Source organism: Oncorhynchus tshawytscha, linkage group LG17 (genome assembly GCF_018296145.1).
Source record: "Oncorhynchus tshawytscha isolate Ot180627B linkage group LG17, Otsh_v2.0, whole genome shotgun sequence".
Taxonomy (NCBI): domain Eukaryota; kingdom Metazoa; phylum Chordata; class Actinopteri; order Salmoniformes; family Salmonidae; genus Oncorhynchus; species Oncorhynchus tshawytscha.
Window position 1 is genome coordinate 21,733,495 of NC_056445.1, and position 26,124 is coordinate 21,759,618.

Below are 26,124 nucleotides of genomic sequence, written 5' to 3' on the forward strand. Positions count from 1 at the left end.
ACCTCCAACAGCCAGAGGAAGAGAGTCAAAGTCATGGTTAACAAACCTCCACCAGCCAGAGGAAGAGAGTCAAAGTCATGGTTAACAAACCTCCACCAGCCAGAGGAAGAGAGTCAAAGTCATGGTTAACAAACCTCCCCCAGCCAGAGGAAGAGAGTCAAAGTCATAGTTAACATGCGTGTGTGTGTGTGTGTGTGTGTGTGTGTGTGTGTGTGTGTGCGTTGCAAGGTGCCGAATAGAGCAGGAATCTACATAGCCGAGGCAACAGGCTTGTTTAATGATAAAACACATTAATAACCGATGACACGCAGTGGCTCAGTGAGTGCATCAGAGCTGAAAAGACTCAAATGGAAGACATCAAATTATGCGTGAATGCCTCCATTACATTCAACAAATTACATTTAGCATCTAGGCACCCACTCTCTGTATCCCACACGCTAAACCCTCTCCATTTCCTCTTCATCAATCGCTCTCTCTTACACTTCCAAACACACACACACACACACACACACACACACACACACACACACACACACACACACACACACACACACACACACACACTATCCAAAGATCCTAGGATCTCTCCCTTGCAAAAAGCATACAGTCCATTAACCACCACCAGAGTATAAACTCTCCAAACAAACAGCCCCTCTTCATGATAAACAGAGTCTCAATGCAAACATCTCTTGTTTAGATCTTTTTCCACTTTACTGCCAGTATATCTGTTGAGCTGTGAGCTGTTTGAAGTAAGACAGATGGGAATCCCATGTCTGTTTTAGAAAAGTCTGCTCTACCTAAATGTCTCTCAAAAAATGAGCAGTTTTGTGCTCATGGAGATCGTCTCACAACTCTCCAGATAAAATCGAAGTAAAAAGATTTCCTTTAAGCGTCTCCGTGCACCCCAGCAGGTTAGCGTGCAGCTCGAGCTGCGTTGCCTCAGCAGTTTAGCATGTTAAACACTGTAATGGTGCATTACCATTAGTCCTCCTGTCTTCTGCATTCAAAGGCTTTACTCAACAAAGATGGCCATGTTTGTTTGTGTTTTTATTTCTGGCTCATACAAATTAGCATATTTTATGAATATTCATTTTCAACAGGGACTTGAGATGGCGGCACTAGGGCGGAGCTGAAATATTACAATTTTCCGGAAGCGCTTTCACCCCCTCTTCGTTTTGATCAGAATTCATCATAGTGAGATGGGTAGAAGTCACGCTTGAATTAGCTATGGGATGCCTCTGGCTATTGGAGAGATTCTCGCTCTCTCTCTCTCCTTATCTCCCGCTCTCTCTCTCTCCTTATTTCCATCTCTCTCTCTCTCTCTCTTTCTCCTTATCTCCATCTCTCTCTCTCTCTCTCTTTCTCCTTTTCTCCATCTCTCTCTCTCTCTCTCTCTCTCTCTCTCTCTCTCTCTCTCCTTATCTCAATCTCCATCTCTCTCTCTCTCTCTCCTTATCTCCATCTCTCTCTCTCTCTCTCCTTATCTCCATCTCTCTCTCTCTCTCTCCTTATCTCCATCTCTCTCTCTCTCTCTCCTTATCTCCATCTCTCTCTCTCTCTCCTTATCTCCATCTCTCTCTCTCCTTATCTCCTTATCTCCATCTCTCTCTATCTCTCTCTCTCCTTATCTCCATCTCTCTCTATCTCTCTCTCTCCTTATCTCCATCTCTCTCTCTCTCTCTCTCTCTCTCCTTATCTCCATCTATCTCTCTCTCTCCTTATCTCTCTCTATCTCTCTCTCTCCTTATCTCCATCTCTCTCTATCTCTCTCTCTCCTTATCTCCATCTCTCTCTCTCTCTCTCCTTATCTCTCTCTCTCTCTCTCCTTATCTCCATCTCTCTCTCTCCTTATCTCCATCTCTCCTTATCTCCATCTCTCTCTCTCCTTATCTCCATCTCTCTCTCTCCTTATCTCCATCTCTCTCTCTCCTTATCTCCATCTCTCTCTCTCCTTATCTCTCTCTCTCTCTCTCTCTCTCTCTCTCTCTCTCTCTCTCTCCTTATCTCCATCTCTCTCTCTCCTTATCTCTCTCTCTCTCCTTATCTCTCTCTCTCTCCTTATCTCTCTCTCTCTCTCTCTCTCTCTCTCTCTCTCTCTCTCTCTCTCCTTATCTCCCCCTCTCTCTCTCCTTATCTCCCCCTCTCTCTCTCCTTATCTCTCTCTCTCTCTCCTTATCTCCATCTCTCTCTCTCCTTATCTCTCTCTCTCTCTCCTTATCTATCTCTCTCTCTCTCTCTCTCTCTCTCTCTCTCTCTCCTTATCTCCCCCTCTCTCTCTCCTTATCTCCCCCTCTCTCTCTCCTTCTCTCTCTCCTTATCTCTCTCTCTCTCTCTCTCTCTCCTTATCTCCCCCTCTCTCTCCTTATCTCCCCCTCTCTCTCCTTATCTCCCCCTCTCTCTCCTTATCTCCCCCTCTCTCTCCTTATCTCTCTCTCTCTCTCTCTCTCTCTCTCTCTCTCTCTCTCTCTCTCTCTCCTTATCTCCCCTCTCTCTCCTTATCTCCCCCTCTCTCTCCTTATCTCCCCCTCTCTCTCCTTATCTCTCTCCTTATCTCTCTCCTTATCTCTCTCCTTATCTCTCTCTCTCTCTCTCTCTCTCTCTCTCTCTCTCTCTCTCTCTCTCTCTCTCTCTCTCTCTCTCTTTATCTCTCCTTATCTCCATCTCTCTCTCTCCATCTCTCTCTCTCCTTATCTCCATCTCTCCTTATCTCCATCTCTCTCTCTCCTATCTCCATCTCTCTCTCTCCTTATCTCCATCTCTCTCTCTCCTTATCTCCATCTCTCTCTCTCCTTATCTCCCCCTCTCTCTCCTTATCTCTCTCTCTCTCTCTCCTTATCTCCATCTCTCTCTCCTTATCTCTCTTATCTCTCTCCTCTCTCTCTCTCTCTCTCTCTCTCTCTCTCTCTCTCTCTCTCTCTCTCTCTCTCTCTCTCTCTCTCTCTCTCTCCTTATCTCCCCCTCTCTCTCCTTATCTCCCCCTCTCTCTCCTTATCTCTCTCCTTATCTCTCTCTCTCTCTCTCTCTCTCTCTCTCTCTCTCTCTCTCTCTCTCTCTCTCTCTCTCTCTCTCTCTCTCTCTCTCTCTCTCTCTCTCTCTCTCTCTCTCTCCTTATCTCCATCTCTCTCTCCATCTCTCTCTCTCCTTATCTCCATCTCTCCTTATCTCCATCTCTCTCTCTCCTTATCTCCATCTCTCTCTCTCCTTATCTCCATCTCTCTCTCTCCTTATCTCCATCTCTCTCTCTCCTTATCTCCATCTCTCTCTCCTTATCTCCATCTCTCTCTCTCTCTCTCTCTCTCTCTCTCTCTCTCTCTCTCTCTCTCTCTCTCTCTCTCTCTCTCTCTCTCTCTCTCTCTCTCTCTCTCTCTCTCTCTCTCTCTCTCTCTCTCTCTCTCTCTCTCTCTCTCTCTCTCTCTCTCTCTCTCTCTCTCTCCTTATCTCCCCCTCTCTCTCTCCTTATCTCCCCCTCTCTCTCTCCTTATCTCCCCCTCTCTCTCTCCTTATCTCCCTCTCTCTCTCCTTATCTCCCCCTCTCTCTCCTTATCTCCCCCTCTATCTCCCTCTCTCTCCCCCCTCTCTCTCTCTCCCCCTCTCTCTCTCTCTCTCCCTCTCTCCCTCCCCCTCCCCCCGTCTCTCTCTCTCTCTCTGTACCTTTATTAGCTCCCTCTCAAAAGCTTCCAATTTAGATCAGTCCTCCTAATTGAAGAGACGTTGGAGAAAGCACCTTGAGACACTAGTTCATTAAATCAGGTCTGAAAGACAGCGTTTGCGTACACCTTGGGGAGATTGGTCTGGCTTTTTTAAAGCGCTGTCGCTCCTCTCGGATGTGCTCTCTGGTTTTCTCCCTCTATCACACAGGCAGTGTGCTCATATGTTTATGCTACTTTCTTTCAGCTATGGAGCATTGTTTTGATGTCAGTCACAGGAAACTGAGTGGACGACGGAGGTTATCAAAAAGGACTGATTGTTTTCAACATGAATGTCAGTGCCAAGGACAGTGAGGCTAAATAATGAATAATACTTTAACAATAAATTATTCGCATTAACATCATAGATGCATGAATAGAGTCGAAGGGCTCCAAGGATTTAATTAACTGCAGTGAGATGTCAATATGTTAAACCCACAACGTTATGCAAACACCAGCTCCAATGTGCTCTTTAGCTCTGACGGTGGAAGCTTGACTGTGCCTTGACTTCACTACTATAGGTGCAAAACATTCTACTGCAGAACTTTAAAGGCCACAGGCTTACTTTTAACATCACTCAATACTTTTTGGAATCAAACTTTGACTCTATACTTCTGATTACCAACCTTGAATTTGCAATGAATCAGTAACTGAAAATGTTTCACAAAACCTGAAAGTAGAAAAAGTATTGAACTGAAAGAACAAACCAACCCTAAGAGGACTGATTTAAAATGATAGTAGTGTTAACATTCAATCGATTTTAGAAGCTTTGTTTTGAGCAGAGAAGACCCATCTACAATACGGTATTTCATTCAAACTGGCACATTCATAGAGCACGGGAGGCTGCTGAGGGGAGGATGGCATATAATAATGTCTGGAACGGAGCTAATGGAATGGAATCAAACACATAGAAACCATGTATTTGATACCATTCCACTGATTCCGCTCCAGTCATTACCATGACCCCATCCTCCCCAATTAAGGTGCCACCAACCTCCTGTGTCACAGAGACACCACTTCCACAATATTCCCCACCCCCTCCTCAACGACATGGCGTTACAATGCGAAGGGTTTCAGAGCGCGAGACAAGATGTAACCAGCCTGGCTGAAGCTGCTAGAGGACAAGATGTAACCAGCCTGGCTGAAGCTGTGAGAGGACAAGATGTAACCAGCCTGGCTGAAGCTGTTAGAGGACAAGATGTAACCAGCCTGGCTGAAGCTGTTAGAGGACAAGATGGAACCAGCCTGGCTGAAGCTGCTAGAGGACAAGATGTAACCAGCCTGCCTGAAGCTGCTAGAGGACAAGATGTAACCAGCCTGGCTAAAGCTGTTAGAGGACAAGATGGAACCAGCCTGGCTGAAGCTGCTAGAGGACAAGATGTAACCAGCCTGCCTGAAGCTGCTAGAGGACAAGATGTAACCAGCCTGGCTAAAGCTGTTAGAGGACAAGATGGAACCACCCTGGCTAAAGCTGTTAGAGGACAAGATGTAACCACCCTGGCTACAGCTGTTAGAGGACACGATGGAACCAGCCTGGCTAAAGCTGCTAGAGGACAAGATGTAACCAGCCTGGCTAAAGCTGTTAGAGGACAAGATGTAACCAGCCTGGCTAAAGCTGTTAGAGGACAAGATGGAACCAGCCTGGCTGAAGCTGCTAGAGGACAAGATGTAACCAGCCTGCCTGAAGCTGCTAGAGGACAAGATGTAACCAGCCTGGCTAAAGCTGTTAGAGGACAAGATGGAACCACCCTGGCTGAAGCTGTTAGAGGACAAGATGTAACCACCCTGGCTACAGCTGTTAGAGGACAAGATGTAACCACCCTGGCTTCAGCTGTTAGAGGACAAGATGTAACCAGCATGGCTAAAGCTGCTAGAGGACAAGATGTAACCAGCCTGGCTAAAGCTGTTAGAGGACAAGATGTAACCAGCCTGGCTAAAGCTGCTAGAGGACAAGATGTAACCAGCCTGGCTAAAGCTGTGAGAGGACAAGATGTAACCAGCCTGGCTAAAGCTGTTAGAGGACAAGATGTAACCAGCCTGGCTAAAGCTGTGAGAGGACAAGATGGAACCAGCCTGGCTAAAGCTGTTAGAGGACAAGATGGAACCAGCCTGGCTAAAGCTGTTAGAGGACAAGATGGAACCAGCCTGGCTAAAGCTGTTAGAGGACAAGATGGAACCAGCCTGGCTAAAGCTGTTAGAGGACAAGATGTAACCAGCCTGGCTAAAGCTGTGAGAGGACAAGATGTAACCACCCTGGCTAAAGCTGTTAGAGGACAAGATGTAACCAGCCTGGCTAAAGCTGTTAGAGGACAAGATGGAACCAGCCTGGCTAAAGCTGTTAGAGGACAAGATGTAACCACCCTGGCTAAAGCTGTTAGTGGACAAGATGTAACCAGCCTGGCTTAAGCTGCTAGAGGACAAGATGTAAACAGCATGGCTAAAGCTGCTAGAGGACAAGATGTAACCAGCCTGGCTAAAGCTGTTAGAGGACAAGATGTAACCAGCCTGGCTAAAGCTGCTAGAGGACAAGATGTAACCAGCCTGGCTAAAGCTGTGAGAGGACAAGATGTAACCAGCCTGGCTAAAGCTGTTAGAGGACAAGATGTAACCAGCCTGGCTAAAGCTGTTAGAGGACAATATGTAACCAGCCTGGCTAAAGCTGTTAGAGGACAAGATGGAACCAGCCTGGCTAAAGCTGTTAGAGGACAAGATGGAACCAGCCTGGCTAAAGCTGTGAGAGGACAAGATGTAACCAGCCTGGCTAAAGCTGTTAGAGGACAAGATGTAACCAGCCTGGCTAAAGCTGTTAGAGGACAAGATGGAACCAGCCTGGCTAAAGCTGTGAGAGGAAAAGATGTAACCAGCCTGGCTAAAGCTGTTAGAGGACAAGATGTAACCAGTCTGGCTAAAGCTGTTAGAGGACAAGATGGAACCAGCCTGGCTAAAGCTGTTAGAGGACAAGATGGAACCAGCCTGGCTAAAGCTGTGAGAGGACAAGATGTAACCAGCCTGGCTAAAGCTGTTAGAGGACAAGATGTAACCAGCCTGGCTAAAGCTGTGAGAGGACAAGATGTAACCACCCTGGCTAAAGCTGTTAGAGGACAAGATGTAACCACCCCGGCTAAAGCTGTTACGGGACAAGATGTAACCAGCCTGGCTAAAGCTGTTAGAGGACAAGATGTAACCATCCTGGCTAAAGCTGTTACGGGACAAGATGTAACCAGCCTGGCTAAAGCTGTTAGAGGACAAGATGGAACCATCCTGGCTAAAGCTGTTACGGGACAAGATGGAACCAGCCTGGCTAAAGCTGTTGGAGGACAAGATGGAACCAGCCTGGCTAAAGCTGCTAGAGGACAAGATGTAACCAGCCTGGCTAAAGCTGCTAGAGGACAAGATGTAACCAGCCTGGCTAAAGCTATTAGAGGACAAGATGTAACCAGCCTGGCTAAAGCTGTTAGAGGACAAGATGTAACCACCCTGGCTAAAGCTGTTAGAGGACAAGATGTAACCAGCCTGGCTAAAGCTGTTAGAGGACAAGATGTAACCAGCCTGGCTAAAGCTGTTAGAGGACAAGATGGAACCAGCCTGGTTAAAGCTGTTAGAGGACATGATGGAACCAGCCTGGCTAAGGGAATAGAATATGGAAACCAGTGTCCCAAATGGCCTTTTGACATTCCAAGCATAACCATGTCTAGGCAGTGTTTCTACCTTTTCCTTATTAGAGTCAGGGGTACCTAGGTGTCTTTACTCAATGCAACAAGGTCCTCTAGAAAACTAGCCTGTAAAAGACAAGACAGTAAGCTGGGCGAGGGAACGAGGCTTAGGTGAAGATTACGACATGCACAAAATCCAACAGTAGTAAATTCCCTTCGCTTAGTGTCTCACCTCAGCTTTCTCTGACAAGAGATTGCTACTGTGTGTGGGATATATAATACCAATGCAGTGAAGGCTGGTGGGAGGAGTTATAGGAGGATGGGATGATTGTAATGGCTGAAATGGAATTAATGTAACCGAGTGGTTTCCATAATTTTGATACAGTTCTATATATTCCATTCCAGATATTACAATGAAACTGTCCTCCTATAGCTCCTCCTAAGGTGGTCCAAAAGCATATTGGTTTGTGTTCCCTTAAACAAAGTAAATGCCTGTCCTGTGTCACATTGATTTCAGTCCTCCACACAACCTATATTTTTAGTTCCTTTTCAGATACTTAAAACTTTGCATTTTAGTTTGTAATCACTAACCTGTTCGCTTTTGTACAAGTGAATTGTGGCTGGTAATTTTCAGTCGTTTTCTCTTGAGACCCTTGTCACTGACGTCCTAATTGACTCCAGATGTACCCACATGCTAGTAGCAGGTGTGTGGAGTGAACAAATTAGTGCTTGTGCCCAACATTCAAACACCTTTTCCAAATTGTTTTTATGAATATATTCCACAAGCACCTGTCTGAGGTTAGATATCCATAGAGGGGGGGGTTTAATTCAATAGGAAAGTATTCCTCTATTGTACTTGTGTGTGGATGTGCCATATATTCTGTTCAGTTGTTTCTGTTTGTTGGATGGGAATATCCAGATTGGAGTTAACATTGAAGTGTAGATAAACAACCGGGGATGATGTTGTGTCTGTGCTGATCTGTCTGGGTGGATAGTAGTCTAGACTAAACAGGGTTGAAAATGTTCTTTGAGCTCTCGATCAATAACTGCATTTTAATAGCCCTCAAAGGTTAATCAAGTTCATGTGATTTGATCGTAAGCAAGTTGTTGGAGCAGGTCCTTAGCTTGGAGTATAAAGATGGGGAAATGAAGGCAACCTTAATATCGGCATCAGGAATAAGTTACTACTTTTTGACGACATACAGTAAATGTCTACATGTTGGTGGTATATAGTGGGTGTGCTGAATTATATCTCTTACCATCCTTCCTATGATTAAAACCTAATCTTCCTCTCCCACCAAGTGTTAGAGTGCTCATGTATCGTAACGTGACATTTTCATTTATAAAGCATTTATCATATAGACCTACAGAAGCTTTTGCTCTTTTGTGTTAAATACCCCTCAATACTCCACCATGAAGAAAATGCTCTTACTGTTCCAGAACAGATTTAGTTCATTCTGATGGCGCTGGGATCTTCCAACTGTATGACGCAGAGGCTCTCATGATCTGTAGTAGTTGCAGACAGACAGCGACCTCTCTCCCCCTCCATTCTGTAGTGTAATCCTGAACGAGCACCAGGGCTTTGTTTAATAGGCAAACCTTGTGGGACGATGCAAGTAGAAAGTCAAGAATAGAGAGGACATTATTCCTTCTTCTACAGAGGTGTGTTTGTTCTACAGTTTATATTTCTATCAGTTTCTATTTCCTCCAAAACGTTGTGCCTTGCTGAATGCAGCCCACATCCCTTCTCTCCTGAAATACTGAACAGGCTCTACTGTCTTCCACTGCTAATACAGGCAGCAATAGCCTTGTACTTCATCATGCTTACAGCTCTCTGCCTTGCTTGGCTTCAATACATCCAGTCTCTTTTGTCTTAGTATAGCGAGTGTTTCCATTGATTTCTCTTCATAATATTTCCCGCTCTAGCCTCTTAAATTATATCTATCTTCACAACTTCACTGAAACCTCCATGTGTAGGTGTTTTTTGTCTCTTGGGAGAACGGCTTTTGTTGACATTCAGTCATGGAAAAGCTTGAGTTCTAGTCCTTCTCATTAACTACACACTGCCCTCTTCTGGGCTGTCTTAGGTACTGCCTGGAGAAATGAGGACCAGTGTTATAACATTTATGAGAGTTTCTGTAAAATGTCAAATCGTCCTAGGGATAGAGCGCTACTGTAAGATTTCACATATAGGACGTTTCCAGTCATTCATAAACAGGCAGGCTCAGTACTATGGCTGAATTACATGTTTGTGCCATTCAGAACATGTATTCCCTTATGCATGGACTATGAAAGAGTTGTTATTTCTGGCATGTTAAGGGTGTTCTGTGCCCTGAGGCAAAAACTATTCATCTTTGATAACAAATAATTTTGTCAGGCTTTGATTTTACACCAAGTCTCCACTGAGCATGAATCATTCAAATATCAGTCCTATGAGACACTGATCTAATGCGAGTAGTGGCGGAACAAGAATTTGACACTGGTGCTTCTCCTGAGTACCTGCCATTTTGGATTAGACACTAAACACAAAGACAGACAACACAGTCTGAATGGAGTAATACATTTGGCCATAGTGCCCAATCAATCAAAATTCAGCAAGTTTACAGTAGTCAGTAGTCAAAGCAGAATGATCACCCTCCGATGGTACAAGCACCAGATTGTCATGAGAGAGAGAGGCTCACGTCTGCCATGTACATTTAGTCTAATTTCTCATCCAGAGAGTCTTATTCTAGTGTCTGTCGGCAAACAAACCCTGCATTCCCTCTGAGCACAGATGTCAGTTCAACGTCTAGTTTTGATTGACATTTGGTTGAGTTGTCAACTAACATAAATTTAACGTGAAATCAAAATATTTCACCATGTCATTGGATTTAGTTTAAAAAATAATTACATTTCCTAACATTGATGACTATTTTCTAATCCAATCAGTTTTCCACAATGATTCTACATCATCACATTTAATTTTTGGGATGAAATGATGTGGTTACATTGATTCAACTAATTTTTGCCCAGTGGGTGTGTGTTCTGAATATGGACCCAGAAGATATTTACAGGCACATGGATGGAGTGCTGTCTCTATTTAACTACTTGCACTGTCCATATTTAACTACTATTTCTGACTTTCTACTAATTTAATTACACCATCTATCAATATGGGCTAGATGCACTATTTCCCAGGTTTCAGAGACAGTCTTATTTTCAGCTCTCTGGGATGCAGAGAGGGAGGTTATTTATTTAATATGGTGGGTGTGAACAGATTGGACAACCCTGTTATGTCAAGGACATTACTCCAAGCCAAAACAAGTCATGTTATTGCACTGTCTTCGGGGCTATTTGGATGAAGGGCCATGGGATGGGCCTCCAGTATACAAGTATATTCCTCAAATCCTGTTTCTCCAATGTTTTCTGTAAGCTATGGTACTTCCTCCTCAAGGGACTGATTACAATATACTATAACTAAATGAAAACTGACTGTCACGGCTGGCTGAAGGACTGGACCAAGGTGCAGCATGGTAAGCGTACATTTTCTCTTTATTAAAAAATGATGCTGACAAAACAAAGAACAAAAACCAAACCGTGAAGCTTTGGGCTCTGTGCCCTGAACAAAGACAAAGTTAACTTCCCACAAAACAGGTGGGGGAAAAGGGTACCTAAGTATGGTTCTCAATCAGAGACAAGGATAGACAGCTGCCTCTGATTGAGAACCACACCCGGCCAAACACATAGAAATAGAAAATCATAGAACATAGAATATAAAATGCTCTCTATGATCAGGGTGTGACACTGACAAAAACAGTCATGTCAACAAACCATCAGAGGTACCGGTCAGCATCATCCCAGGGACCGATGCTTGTCCCAGAACCGGAGGTTGAGAAACACTGCTCAAATGTTTCTTGCCAAGGGACCCCCTCCCAGGCAAACCGGTGACCCACAGACCCCCATCATATGTTAGCAAAACAAAATATGTGCGCCTTGTCTTATCATCAGGTGAATGATAATTGCAAGTAGAAGTAATCATCATTTTAAAATGAATAGATTTGGCAGACAGATTCATTATTTTGACCTCCCCACTGTTCATTGGAAGAGGAAGTAGAAACTCTAGGACTGCTTCAAAGCTCATTTCCAACAATTCTACACAGCTTGACATGGAGCCGAGACAATTTTGCAGTTATAAAGCAAATTTCCTGCAATTCTATGCATTTTGCAATGGCTAATAATGTGTTATTCTTCTCAAACATTATAACAAAGTCAATGGGCAGGTGCTTTGAATGGCCTTTCACTTTTTTTTACTGGTCATGCTCTAGATTGGTTTATAAATTACCTATCAAATCGTACACAATGTGTATTGGCAGATGGTTGTAAATCTGAGTCTATAGCGGATGTTCATTTTTATGCCGATGATACTGTTCAAGTGGTAGTAGTTTATCTTTAGCTTTTGAAAATGCCCAAAGAGCATTTCAAATCATACAACATAATCTGTATGATTTAAAGCTGATTCTAAATTTGGGTAAATGAAAATGCATGTATTTTCAAATGCCAGGCATGTTACTAATCATGTCATTGCTACATTGGCCTGACATGCTATAGAGCAAGTTAAAGTGTATAAATATTTGGGTGTGTAGGTTGATGATAAGCTGAGCTTCACTGTTCATGTGGAGAACTTGATAAGGAAGCTCAAGCTGAAAATAGGATTTTATTACCGGCATAAGGCTTGTTTTTCTTTTGAGGCCAGGAAGGAGCTGGTACGATGTACATTACTGTCGGTTTTAGATTTTAGTGATGTTATATATATGCAGGCCTCAGCCACTACCCTGAGAGCACTTGATTCTGTTTATCATGCAGCCCTCAGGTTCATTACAAATCAGAAACGTCTAACACAACGTCTAATATCTACAGCGCTGTTGGCTCGTCGTCTTCGACCTCGCGTAGGCTTAAACACTGGTATCCACTGATTTATAAGGCCATATTGGGTAAAATGACATTTTATCTCTGTTATTTTTAGTCAGGTCAGGTCAGTAAATAAATATCAATTACTGTCCCATTCTGAATTGCTTCTAACAGTACCAAAATTTAGAACAGGTCATGGTAGAAATAGTTTTAGTTACTTAGCACCGTGGTCCTGGAATTCTCTCCTGAACATTTTAAAATGTGATGATCTAGTTTCGTTGGTGGAGTTTAAACACTTGATCGATGTATATATCATAGAAGAGTGTAATTGTTTTTAGGCCAGCTGTTTTTAGTCAAGGTGTTTGTGTTTTTAATGTAATATGTAATTGTTGTACTGTGTGTGTGTTTATAGTTTTGTTTAATGTTGTGTTAGTGTATGTAAGTTGTTTTGTCTGAAACGTTGTTCCCCCTGCTGCTATTGGACCAGGTCTCTCTTGGAAAAGAGACTTTCTCAATGAGAAAAAACCTGTATAAATAAAGGTAAAATAAAAAATAAATCAATTTTTAAAAAAGGGTGGCTCCTTTGAAGAATCTAAAATCTAAAATAGATTTTGATTTGTGTAACACTTTTTTGATTACTACATAATTCCATATGTGTTATTTCATATATTTGATGTCTTCACTTTTATTCTACAATGTAGAAAATAGTAAAATAAAGAAAATAAATCATGAAAAACCCTTGAATGAGTAGGTGTGTCCAAACCTTTGACTGGTACTGTATATAGTTCAATATCTTTTCTGAATTCTTTGTATCTGGTTTCGGTCAGGTAAGCTGTATGTAAGAATGCTGTTCATTGACTATAGCTCAGCACTCAACATCATAGTATCCTCCAAGCTCATCATTAAGCGCGGGGCCCTGGGTCTGAACCCCGCCCTGTGCAATTGGGTCCTGAACTTCCTGACAGGCCGCCCCCAGGTGGTGAAGGTAGGAAACAACATCTCCTCTTCACTGATCCTCAATACTGGGGCCCCACAAGGGTGCGTTCTCATCCCTCTCCTGTACTCCCTTTCACCCATGACTGCTTGGTCATGCACTCCTCCAACTCAATCATCAAGTTTGCAGATGACACAACAGTAGTAGGCTTGATTACCAACAATGACGAGACAGCCTGAAGGGAAGAGGTGAGGGCTCTAGGAGTGCGGTATCAGGAAAATAACCTCTCACTCAATGTCAACAAAACAAAGCAGATGATCGTGGACTTCCGGAAAAAGGGAGCACCCCCCATCCAGGAAACAGGGAACACCCCCCTATAGGGAACACCCCCCTATCCACATCGACGAGACAGCAGTGGAGAAGGTGGAACGTTTTATGTCCCTCTGCATACATATCACTGACAAACTGAAATGGACCACCCACACAGACAGTGTGATGAAGAAGGCACAACAGTGCCTCTTCAACCTCAGGAGGCTGAAGAACTTTGGCTTGTCACCTAAAACACTCACAAACTTTTACAAATGAACAAATGAGAGCATCCTGTCTGGCTGTATCACTGCCTGGTACAGCAACTGCACCGCTCACAACCGCAAGGCTCTCTATGGGGTGGTGCGGTCTGCACAACGCATCACCGGGGGTAAACTACCTACCCTCCAGGACACCTACAGCACTCGATGTCACAGGAAGGCCAAAAAGATCATCAAGGACAACAACCACCCGAGCCACTGCCTGTTCACCTTGCTATCATCCAGAAGGTGAGGTCAATACAGGTGCATCAAAGCTGGGACCAAGAGACTGAAAAAACAGCTTCTATCTCAAGGCCATCAGACTGTTAAATAGCCACCACTAGCACAGAGTGGCTGCTGCCTACATACACAGACTTGAAATTATTGGCCACTTTAATAAATGGAACACTAGTCACTTTAATAATGTTTACATATCTTGCCTTACTCATCTCATATGTATAGTTTAAACTGTATTCTATACTATCTACTGCATCTTAGTCTATGCCGCTCAGAACATTGCTCATTCATATATTTATGTATTCTTAATTCCATTCCTTTACTTAGATTTGTGTGTAATAGGTATTTGTTGTGAAATTGTTAGAAATTATTTGTTAGATATTGCTGCACTGTTGGAACTAGGAACACAAGCATCTCGCTACACCCGCAATAACATCTGCTAAACACGTGTATGTGACCAATAAAATTTGATTTGATTTGGAGATATAGGGATACCTGATCTGTTGCATGATCTGCTAGTCTGTAGATATAGCGATACTAGAGCTGTTGGATGATCTACTAGTGTACAGATATAGGAATACTAGAACTGTTGGATGATCTGCTAGTGTAGAGATATAGGGCTAATAGAGCTGTTTGATGAAGAGCATGCAGCCAGCCAGCCACTGTCGAAAACATGTGCAGCAGAGCCATGAGAGATCCATCGCTTGGGGCCCTTTGACGTCAGTCAGCAGAGAGGGCTGATGGGAATTCGATACACAGCAACGCTGCCTAATTTATTCCACAATAAAACCGACAGAGGCTTGTTTGTCTGTTTCTGTGTGCACTGGCTGTGGAATGTACTACAGTATATGCACACATTATTTACGGATGCTGAAAGATTCATCTGAGAAAAATGATTTGTCGTTGCATTGATTTGTCGTTTGATATTTGTATGAAGTCAAGTCCAGCCTTTATTATGAAGATGTGTTATTAGTTAGCTGGCAATGGAGGCTGCTGAGGGGAGGATGGCTCATAATAATGGCTGGAATGGAGTAAATGGAACGGTATCAACCACATGGAAACCACGTGTTTGATGCCATTCCATTGGCTCCATTCCTGACATTATTATGAGCCATCCTCCCCTCAGTCTCCAATGCTAGCTAGGTATTTTGAATGTTACCGTCTCAAGCCATACTAACCAGAACTATTCTTGTCATGACACAATTAGTGTCTCCTTGGCATATTTGAATCAGAGTACCACACATAAAATACAACATCAACTCCACATTGTCTTAGTCAGCTTTATGTACTTCCAATGCCAAAACCAAAGGTCCCAAACACACACACACACACACACACACACACACACACACACACACACACACACACACACACACACACACACACACACACACACACACACACACACACACACACGAGTAAAAGCATTTGCATGTGAAATTCCTGCCTCAGTTTCTTTTCAGAGGCTATTTCATTTATTCTCCTTACTGAGGAACATTCTGCCAACCCTGTCTACCAACTTCATCTGTTCACATCACTGGCCTCATCCCCTTCAACACATGCTATTCCCATCCATAACACATGTATCATTATCCTTGTTCCCAAATGGCACCCTATTCCTATATGGTGCACAACTTTTGACCAGGGTCCCTAGGGATATGGTGCCATTTGGGATGCACTCCCTGTTAACACACCAACATGAGTATCTGTAACGTATATGCAGGGAGTCAGGAAGCAAGTGCAGAATGTCAGTTCAATAATAACCATGTCAATAATACAAAACAGAAGCTGCATGCTGAACCTAAACCAATACTGCCTGATGAATGAAGCAACTGAGGGCTATATGAACGGAGAGTAATCAGGGTGGTGATGAAGTCCAGGTGTGCTTAACGATGGGGAGCAGGTGTGCACAATGATGGTTGCCAGGTGAACGCAGTGTGGGTTGCCAGGACAGGTGGTTAGTAGACCCTAAATACATGCTTCTTTCCAAAGGACAACTTGCAATTACATTGAGGAGCTCTTTTTTTGCTGTGGAGTGCTTATAGTTTTCCACTTTCATCCTCCTCAAAGGGAATAACACTCCTGGGAGCCAGCATACATGACAACCTCCACTCAATCCCTACGTTTCTTCTCAGAAAAAACTAAATGTTTCTTGCAGTGTTCCCCTCACTGTCACTGGTCATGGTGGGATCAAGATAGTTTCTGGCCACATGCTCACAGACACAGCACAGCCCAGAGCATTGACCGGGTCCTTTCAACATGCCACAGAACATTACGCAAGACTGTGCAGAAACACCCTCCTTTTCCATGAGTTGAAGTGTGGTTGGTTGTGCAACGTGCCATGCCTTCTCTGACCACCTCTGTCACATTGAACTGGGTCACACAGACAAACAGGTTATGGCATACGTGGTTTCCCCCTCAGAGAATACATCACAACAGATCGGTACGTCAAAACTGAAGAACTCATTTCAAATCACACTTTTTTTTAATGATCCTGACCTGTCTGTCTGGGTGTGTGTTTGTATAGTTGTCTAATACCGTTTTCACACTTCTGCATCAAACCACGCTGAGCTGTACTGGGTTGTCCTGGTTACACATCCACCATAGTTGCATAAATTGGTTATTCACTGGGTTGGGGAGTAAGTGATTACATGTAATCTGATTACAAAAACAACTACAACTAATCCGTTACCAGCTAAAATATTGTAATCAGATTACAGATACTTAAAAAAATATATATATATTACTAATTGGATTATATTTAAATTCAGAAAGGATATTTGCAAAAAAAGACATGACAACTTTCTGTTTTCTCAATGACATTCAATTCAGCATTGAAAACAGGCACCATTTTAAGTTTGTTCCAACTGAGCGAATCTGACCACAAGTCAAAGACCACTATGACCAAATGCGTTTGATGGATCCTTTTCATCATCTTCTGATGTCTCTTAAGGGTAAAGTAATCCACAAGTAATCAGATTATGTTACAGTGTTTGGGTAATCTAAAAGTTACATTACTGATCATTTTGGACAGGCACTGTAACGGCTTATATTTAGAAAGTAACCTAACCAACCCTGGTTGTTGATGCCGGTTTAGCTGTTGGCCCTTTCTCACAACAGTCTGACAGTATCCACAGTGCAGCATCAGTGTTCAGCTCACGATGCACTGGTCCAATTAGCCCCCAGGGGCTCTCTCCGAGCAGCTCCAAGGGGTTTCTGGCCTGGATGACCGGCACAGGGGGATGACAGAAAATCCCCCTCAACCAGCAGACGCAAATCACCAGGGGCATTACCCAGTTACATGTATGGTGCAAACCGTTAGTGTTCATCCGAGGTGTACGAGAAACAAACTTGCTTCAACAATTTCTTCTATCTGCCTGACTACCTTTCTCTCTGGACCTTGGTTTCTCCCCCCTTCCCTGGAGATATAAAATTCCTGAGGAGAATATGGAAGTTTGTTCGCAAACACAAGTAGTATATCCCTGAACTTCGTTGGAATCAATGTTTCTCTGCCTTTTGAAGCATGGAGGTGTTTCTCTGCCTTTTCAAACATGGAGGTGATTCTCTGCCCTTTGAAACATGGAGGTGTTTCTCTACCTTTTGAAACATGGAGGTTTTTCTCTGCCTTTTGAGACATGGTGATCCTCTGCCTTTTGAAACATGGTGTTCCTCTGCCTTTTGAAACATTGAGGTGTTTCTCTACCTTTTGAAACATGGTGTTCCTCTGCCTTTTGAAACATGGAGGTGATTCTCTGCCTTTTGAAACATGGTGTTCCTCTGCCTTTTGAAACATGGAGGTGTTTCTCTACCTTTTGAAACATGGTGTTCCTCTGCCTTTTGAAACATGGAGGTGTTTCTCTACCTTTTGAAGCATGGAGGGGATTCTCTGCCTTTTTAAACATGGTGTTCCTCTGCCTTTTGAAACATGGTGTTCCTCTGCCTTTTGAAACATGGTGTTCCTCTGCCTTTTGAAACATGGAGGTGTTTCTCTACCTTTTGAAACATGGAGGTGTTTCTCTACCTTTTGAAACATGGAGTTGTTTCTCTACCTTTTGAAACATGGAGGTGTTTCTCTACCTTTTGAAACATGGTGTTCCTCTGCCTTTTGAAACATGGAGGTGTTTCTTTGCCTTCTGAAACATGGAGGTGTTTCTCTACCTTTTGAAACATGGAGGTGTTTCTCTGCTTTTTGAAATATGGATGTGTTTCTTTGCCTTTTGAAACATGGTGTTTCTCTACCTTTTGAAACATGGATGTGTTTCTCTGCCTCCTGAAACATGGATGTGTTTCTCTGCCTTCTGAAACATGGAGGTGTTTCTCTGCTTTTTGAAATATGGATGTGTTTCTCTGCCTTTTGTATACAGTCAGGTGAATTTGTGCTATTGGTAAAAAAAAAAGAGTAGAAAGTTCTAATGAGCCATGCCCTTCTCTGGTGTTAGTGTAGACCGGCTGTCTCTCACTATGAGCTGTGGACAGAATACTAATGTATGACTAATGGGGTGCCTGTCTCTCGCGCTCTCACTCTCCAACCCGCTTCCTCTCTATTTCTCAATCTTTCTTCCTGCCTCTACATTGTTCTCCTCTCTCCCTCTCTCTCCACCTTTCTTCCTCCCTCTCCATCGTTCTCCTCTCTCTCTCTCTCATTTCTCTCTCCTTTCTCTCTCTTCCTCTCCCTCTCTCTCTCTATCTCCCTCTCTCTTCCCCTCTCTCTCCTTTTTTCTCTCTTTCTCTCTTTCTCTCCACAACAAACACAGTATGTGTGAGCCATAATCCACCACATTGAAGACGCAACTTCAAGCACATTAAAGATTGTTTCCTTAGTGAGGGATTTGCAAAGGGATTTCTGAGCCACACAAGTCAGTCTGGGGTAATTTAGTGGGAGGTTTAATGAGGACAGGGATAAAAAGCGTTCTTGAACGTCCCCCTGAGGCGCTGCTGAAGGCAACCCTCCTCATAGTTGCTGTGATCCTGAAGCTCTGATCACCTATTGGTGGGTACAAACACCGCTTTGGTCTTAACTCCATAGAGTGGGCTTACCTAACCCTCCCCCCTAGCCGTTCTATGTAGTAAAGTTATCAAATCATTCTCTCACTCCTGAATGCATCCCTCAAAGAAATAAAAACATCCCAGAACGCTATCAGCTTGTGAACGTCTCCACAGAGTCCGATTAAAACCTGGTGAGATTTAAATGGAGTAGGATTAAGCTCCATATTTAACGCACAAAGTCTGATTGCATTTGACTTTAACAAGGACTTTGAAATATAGCTTTTTGCAACATCTCCAATTCAGGCAACTTTAAAAACAGCCGTCAACCATAACTGATGCAGATAAAAAAAGAAAAACAAGTGCAGAACTAGGCAAAGATAAGAGGATGTCTGGCATTGATTGCAAGCTTGATCATGGACATGCAACGTATGCTCTTGTTTTTAACAAGAATTTATCAAGTCAGAGACAAATACAAATAGATTATTGATAAATGGATTGGATCTAATGTCATTTGTGATGCTGGTCTGTTGGCAACATCCTTTTATTCATCATAATCATTCATCAATCACCTTCAAAACCATCTCCGCATCACAGTATTTTGAATATAGGCTGTCTAACTTAATTCCATCAGAACTTTCCATTTGAGCCGTGCAATGCCTTGTCATTGGGCTATTATCCCCATTCCACTGCATCGCTCATTTGCATTAGCCATCCTATTAGCAGTGAGAATGGAATAAGAAAACAAAGTGGTGGAATGCTGCAGGATACTGCTCGCGCTCAGTTCATCTTTCCATTCACCTTGAGTGGACTGGCCACATCAGTGGAAATGGCTTTCAGTTTTGTCTGTCTGTACAGCCGTACAGCCTACCTGTCAAGGGCAGACAGACTGACAGTCCCCTAAAGACGGACTATGGTTCAACAAACCAATATGGGGAGTATTCTTGGAGGGTGTCTCAATCATTTTCTGTATTTCCTTTTTAGCCCTGCACTGTTTATGCCTGACGACAGTCTCCTTTCTGATTAACAGTGGCCATAATATTGGATCAAATCAAATCCTTCAACGCGCCGACCTTGGCAACTGGGCGAAAATGGAGGCCAGGAAAAGCAGTCCAGGAGGCAACAGCAGCCCTCAGACATGCTGACATTGTGGGTCATGTTCAGCAAGGGAGAGGAGGCCTTGGGCTAACTAACCGTGCTGCTTGGAGTAAGGCCACTGCACCCGAGCGGCGGAAGATGGTAGTGCAGGAAGTACGCCATCAGGAGGAGGCTGCAAGGTGGGCCAAGGCAGTCTCTCTTGCCAAACAGGGACAGTGGACTCGATGGGACAGTGTGGAGAAGATGAAGATCAGCTGGAAGGATCTGTGGGCCATGGAAGCGAGGCGGTTGAGCTTTTCCATCAGAGCAACATATGACGTCCTTCCAACACCAGTTAATCTTCACCAATGGTATGGTGAAGATCCGGACTGTGCCCTCTGTTCCATGCCAGCCAACCTCAGGCACATTCTCACAGGGTGTAAAACAAGCCTCACCCAAGGACGCTACACTTGGCCTCACAACCAAGTCCTTAAAAACCTTGCGTCCGCCCTGGAGGACAAGCGAGCTGCCACCAACTCCCTACCACCCACAGCAGCATCACACTCCTTACGGACAAACTTTGTCCGCGAAGGGGCTAAACCACCGAAGAGCGGCTCTACACCATTAGAGCGAGACCAGCTGTGCTTGGCCCGCGACTGGAAAATGCTAGCTGACATTGGCCGGCAACTTGTGTTTCCTCCGGAGATCGCAACCACCACCCTAAGACCTGACATGGTGCTCTGGTCCCATTCGCTCAATAAGGTCTTCATCATTGAGCTCACAGTACCCTGGGAGGACTCAGTAGATGAGGCTTATGAGCGAAAACATCTGCGCTATGCTGATCTAGCTGCCGAAGCACGGCATCATGGCTGGAACACAGAAGTCCGACCAGTGGAGGTGGGCTGCAGAGGTTTTGTGGCAACATCTACAACCAGACTGCTTAGAGACCTGGGAATTAAGGGCCAGAGCCAGCGTTCGGCAATCAAAGCTGTATCGGAGGCAGCAAAAGGCAGCAGTCAGTGGCTCTGGATGAAGAGGAGAGACCCCAGCTGGGCCCCGAAGTGAGAGGGCCAGGAGGTATGCGGTCAACAATGCTTGACTCAGGGAGGAGGACGCCCCTGCCATGCATAGTCCCATGGGATGTTGGCTATCAACAACAAGGCAACTCCTATGACTAATTGGGAATGGGACGCAAGCGTAGGATTGATCACCCTGTCGCTGGCCGCCTTTGGGGAGGGTGTATAGTGTGAAAGGCCGAAACACCCTAGGAACCAAAGGTACACTACTGACGATGCGCTCCCCAAATTTCACCACCACGCTCACTGTTCATTAACTCTTGGAAGTGCTTGCACAAAGGATAGTAACATCTCATCCTGTGTTCTTGGAATCTCTACGGTGGATCGAAGTAACTCAACCACAGTGCAACTAAAAGGTCAGGTAAATACAATGAGATTAGCATTGACTGCCTTTATAGATTTTAACATTTAGATTTTTGCATTGGAGGTGGCACACAGACTGTATGTCATGTTATTGTGCCCTCAAGGAGTGTTACATGTTATATAGGCACCTCTATTGCCAGGAAAGGTTGCTGAAAGGGATATGGATAGTTGCATTTTCCCAATACGCATAAAAGGACACATTTAATGTTGTTTGTTGCATTTATATAGTGCATTTAAATGCACCAGTAAGCATGTTTAGTACTTGGATAGTTTCCCTAATACCATATGGAGAAAAGGTTACTACTGGCCCTCCAGCACCACCTCCAACAACAGCAACCACACTTTCCTATGTGGTCTCCCATCCAGGGATTAACCCAGCCCTACCCTGCTTAGCTTATGTAAACCAGTCGATTTTAACAATGCAATGTACTGTAAGGATGGATTGTCACTATGTAGAATGTGCTTCATGATTGATGAATGGCTCTGAATCTAACTTCTACACACCACATACAAGAATCCATACCGCCACATGACACAGACATGAAAGCAGAGATCCCTACATTTCTTCTTCTCGGTCAGTTATTCCACTGACTTGCCCCCTTTCTTTCTTTTTCTTACTCTCTCTCTCTCTCTCTCTCTCTCTCTCTCTCTCTCTCTCTCTCTCTCTCTCTCTCTCTCTCTCCTCGTTTTCTCTTCCCCTCTCTTTCACTCTCTTCCCCTCCTCTCTCTCTCTCTCTCTCTCTCTCCTCTTTTGCTCTCCCCCTCTCTTTCACTCTCTTATCTCTCACTCTCTCTTCCCCTCCTCTCTCTCTCTTTCTATCTCTTCCCTTCCTCTCTCCCCTTCCCTCTCTCTATCTCCTCTCTCACTCCCTCTCTTTCCTCTCTCTCACTTGCTCTCTCTCTTTCCTCTCTCTCTTTGTCCTCTCCCTTCCTCTCCATCCCTATCCCTCTCTCTCTCTCCATCTCCCTATCTTCTCCCTCCTGTGTTCTCTCAGTTCATTAGACAAACACAAACAGGCTGGTCCCCCATGGTGTGGTAACTGCAGCCTGTACACACAAACATAGAAAGTTTCTCGCTCTCTCTCTTTCTATCTTGCTCTCTCTCTTTGCCCTCTCTCTCTCTTGCTCTCTCTCTCTATCTTGCTCTCTTTCATCTCTCTCTCTTGCTCTCTCTCTTTTCTCTCTCTCGCTCCTGCTCTCTCTCTTGCTCTCTCTCTGTCCTGCTGTCTCTCTTTCCTCTCTATCTCTCTCTCTCTCTTTCCTCTCTCTGTCCTGCTCTCTCTTTCCCCTCTCTCTCTCTTGCTCTCTCTTTCCTCTCTCTCTCTGTCCTCTCCCTCCCTCTCCATCCCTATCCCTCTCTCCATCTCCCTATCTTCTCCCTCCGGTGTTCTCTCAGTTCATTAGACAAACACAAACAGGCTGGTCCTCCATGGTGTGGTAACTGCAGCCAGTACACACAAACACAGAAAGGGAGACATGCTCATCCTATACACACTCAGACACCAGACTCCAAACTTCTATCAAAACAGACACTGGACTCCAAACTTCTATCAAAACAGACACTGGACTCCAAACTTCTTTCAAGCAGACACTGGACTCCAAACTTCTCTCATGGCACCAGTCACAGTCAACAGGACTGTAGGGAGGCTTTATTTGCATTCTATTCCACAGTCACAAATATCTGATTCAACTTGACTGATTACATACGCATGCATGGGAATACACGCATGTGCAGGCACACACACACACACACACACACACACACACACACACACACAAACCCTGTCAGGTCACATATTGAGTTTTCCTTTCTTGTGTAATTGGTATTTACAGACAGACATCAACCCCCTGACCTATGACCTCACCAGCAGTGTGGGCCAATCAGAGGCCAAGGGATGGTGCCAGGAGTATGCCGGCCAAGCTGTGACTGTGGGAGACTAATGAACTAATTGATCAGGGTGGAAGGCCTCTGGCCGTCATTGTTCCTCAGAGGATCATACAGACAATGAGGCCGATACAAGGGCCAAACCACAGGCGCTCCACAGGACATCACAGTCACAGTCAGATGTTTATATTACCACAGGCAAACTAGCTATCCACAATATAGGTACTCTCCAGAAAATGTTCATTCAATTCCTAAGAATATATTATTTGGCCATTGGTGGAAAGGTGGTCTGAATCTGAAGTTTGATGTACATGGTTATGTGATTCGAAGTCTGTCCCATCAAACACACAGTAAGACAAAAACACAGACAGACACACGAACAGATGGACACAGACATGATGCACCCATCAGATTCCTCCGTACAAAGAGACTCTGTCAAGCAATGGGCCAATGGCAGATTTCAAAACTGTGAAATTCATTCTCTCATAGCTGGATTTAAGGATTTTCAGTAAGCCAGAAACGGTTGCGGTTTTGTTGTAATGAAATAGCCATCTAATTGATGTCTCAATTAGAATATGTGCATTTCCTCAATTGAACATTTAACCATTTAAACGACACAGCCCCTCAGCTTAGACTAAATCCCATGCCATGATTACCTATGGACATTCTGAGAAGATTTGATGAAATAGAGAGCCAGTCACTTCTTAGTATCATAGTATCTTAGTAGCCTTTTCTAGCTCTGTGATAGTGGATACTGTTGAACCTTATCTCTCTTATTGCAGGGTCCCAGCTGACGGCTCTAGTCTAGCTACAGTACCAAACAGCATACAGCCCATGCACTTCCGAGCTCAGCCTGGTCCCAGAACTGTTGTGCTGTACTGCCAACTTATGAGGTTGTCGTTGGCATGACGACAGCCAGAGAGGGCTATTCGGTGAAAACAGAGGAAGGGGCTTCTCAGGGCCTAGACTGGGGTCCGTCTCTGGTTTGGGTCTGGCAGCCCTCTTCCTCCCTAAATCTCCAGACCCCATCAACAGCCTCTGTGTTCAGCCTACATGTGATGTGAGAGGTTAATGTGTACACCACAAGAATGAACCAGCCACTCAAAGTGGGGATCTTTGTGCATTTTCCTTATCCCTGCCACTCTCTCTCTCTCTCTCTCTCTCTCAGCCACTTGCTCCCTATAGACCGGACCTGGCTCCTTTGAGAGTGCTTCCCTTCCCCACTGTGAAGCAGCCTTCTTAGGCATCTCACAGACCATTCTATACCTTATTGCTCCAGGTCTTCCATGGAGAGCGGTCACGTGAAATGGGTGAAATACATGGGTGAAATGCATTGGCTTTGTGTTCCATGCTGAATAGCATCTCTCAGTGTCGCACATAGAAAGTGTTTGAAACGTAAGGGACAACATAACATTGAGGGAAAGCAGGATCCGTAAAATGTGCCTTGCCTTATCTTCCTCAAATGGCAGCCCTTTCATAAACGCCAGTGCACATTGACAAATGGGACTTGTTATGTGAGAGTTAGCTCACCCTCCTGGCTTCCATCCGGGCAGCTCAGCTCCACCTTGGGTCTCTCAATGAGCTTGACTTCCCACTGACCAAAGCTGGTATCTCAAGCTCATCTCTCCACCTATTGCCTCATGTTTAATCTCCCAGCTCTTTCATTAGGAACACACCATGTGTTACTTCTAAAGCAATGAACTGGCCAAAGCTCATTTAAATCTAGATCGAGACCGGGGCTCTTTTGTACACAGTAGGAATGCCAGAGATTTTGGTCGAAGTTGGGGTTCCTATACCAGGGGTGAACATAACTATGGCAACACAGGCGCAAGGTCTGCTCAACCATAGGAGTGCTACAATACCGATGCCCTCGGTTTCTCATTCCAGTCAGGCCTGACCCAAATTACAATATCCTGGGAAAAACACGACAACACACATGCGCACGAACATGCACGGCCACGCAAAGAATACGCTCTGTCAAACACACTCACATACACTGCAAGCATAGGTCTTTATAAGAGGACACCAAACGAAGCCAATAAAATGATATCCTTGGAGAATGAAGGGTTATGTTCTGGTGGGCGTGCACCTCTGTAGAATTGGGAAACTTGACTGATGGAGTGATTCAAGCAGTTGTGCTACAATATGAAGAAAAACGAAATATCGTTTTAGACTAGAGGAAACATAGATGTTCTTAGAAGTCTTGAAGTTTGCAATGAGTCCTACAGCATGCTAAGTATTTGGATAAATGCTACTTTTGGAGTTAATCCCTTACTGTAATGCAAACACTAAATATTACAGGGAAATGGTAAACACAAAGCCCTGCAGCTCTCTCTACTATTGTTATTTCCTCATGAGCTTGTTTTGAGCTTCTTGTTCTTTACTGTTTTATTTGTCTCACATACAAAGCCTGAAAGGGAAATATATCCAGTTTAAATGATAAATCCTTTGTAATTGAAAAAACAAGAGCTTTTATGTTCATATACCTGAGCCTCTGAGCCTTCCACCTTCAGAACTGAATAAACCATAGAAAACACATGGACAATCAAGATGGTTTACAGCAAAAAACACCCATAACTTGTGGTGATTAGTATCTGCAACCATAAATTATAATCGAGATATCCAAGGAAAAAAACTCCACAAAAAGGCTCTCGAGCGATACTTTGGTTTGTCGCAGTATTTAGTGTATTATTAGCCTGGGACGTGGCACGACATCCAAAACAAAGCAAGCCAGAGAACACTTACTACACAGAGAGTTAATAATGATGCTGCCAACT

The 26,124-nt window shown here is 44.1% G+C and overlaps 2 protein-coding genes across 2 annotated transcripts in view; one reads left to right on the forward strand and one right to left on the reverse strand.

Annotated features, from left to right (window-relative positions):
* The window catches only part of LOC112217062 (pleiotrophin-A), a 44,878-nt gene that overhangs the window by 18,305 nt on the left and 449 nt on the right, over positions 1-26,124 (reverse strand). The gene's annotated exons all lie outside the window — the stretch shown is intronic.
* On the forward strand, positions 4,737-6,092 carry LOC121839755 (seminal vesicle major clotting proteins-like). The gene has a single exon (XM_042299986.1). It carries the CDS (start codon positions 4,737-4,739, stop codon positions 6,090-6,092), a length of 1,356 nt encoding a protein of 451 aa, XP_042155920.1.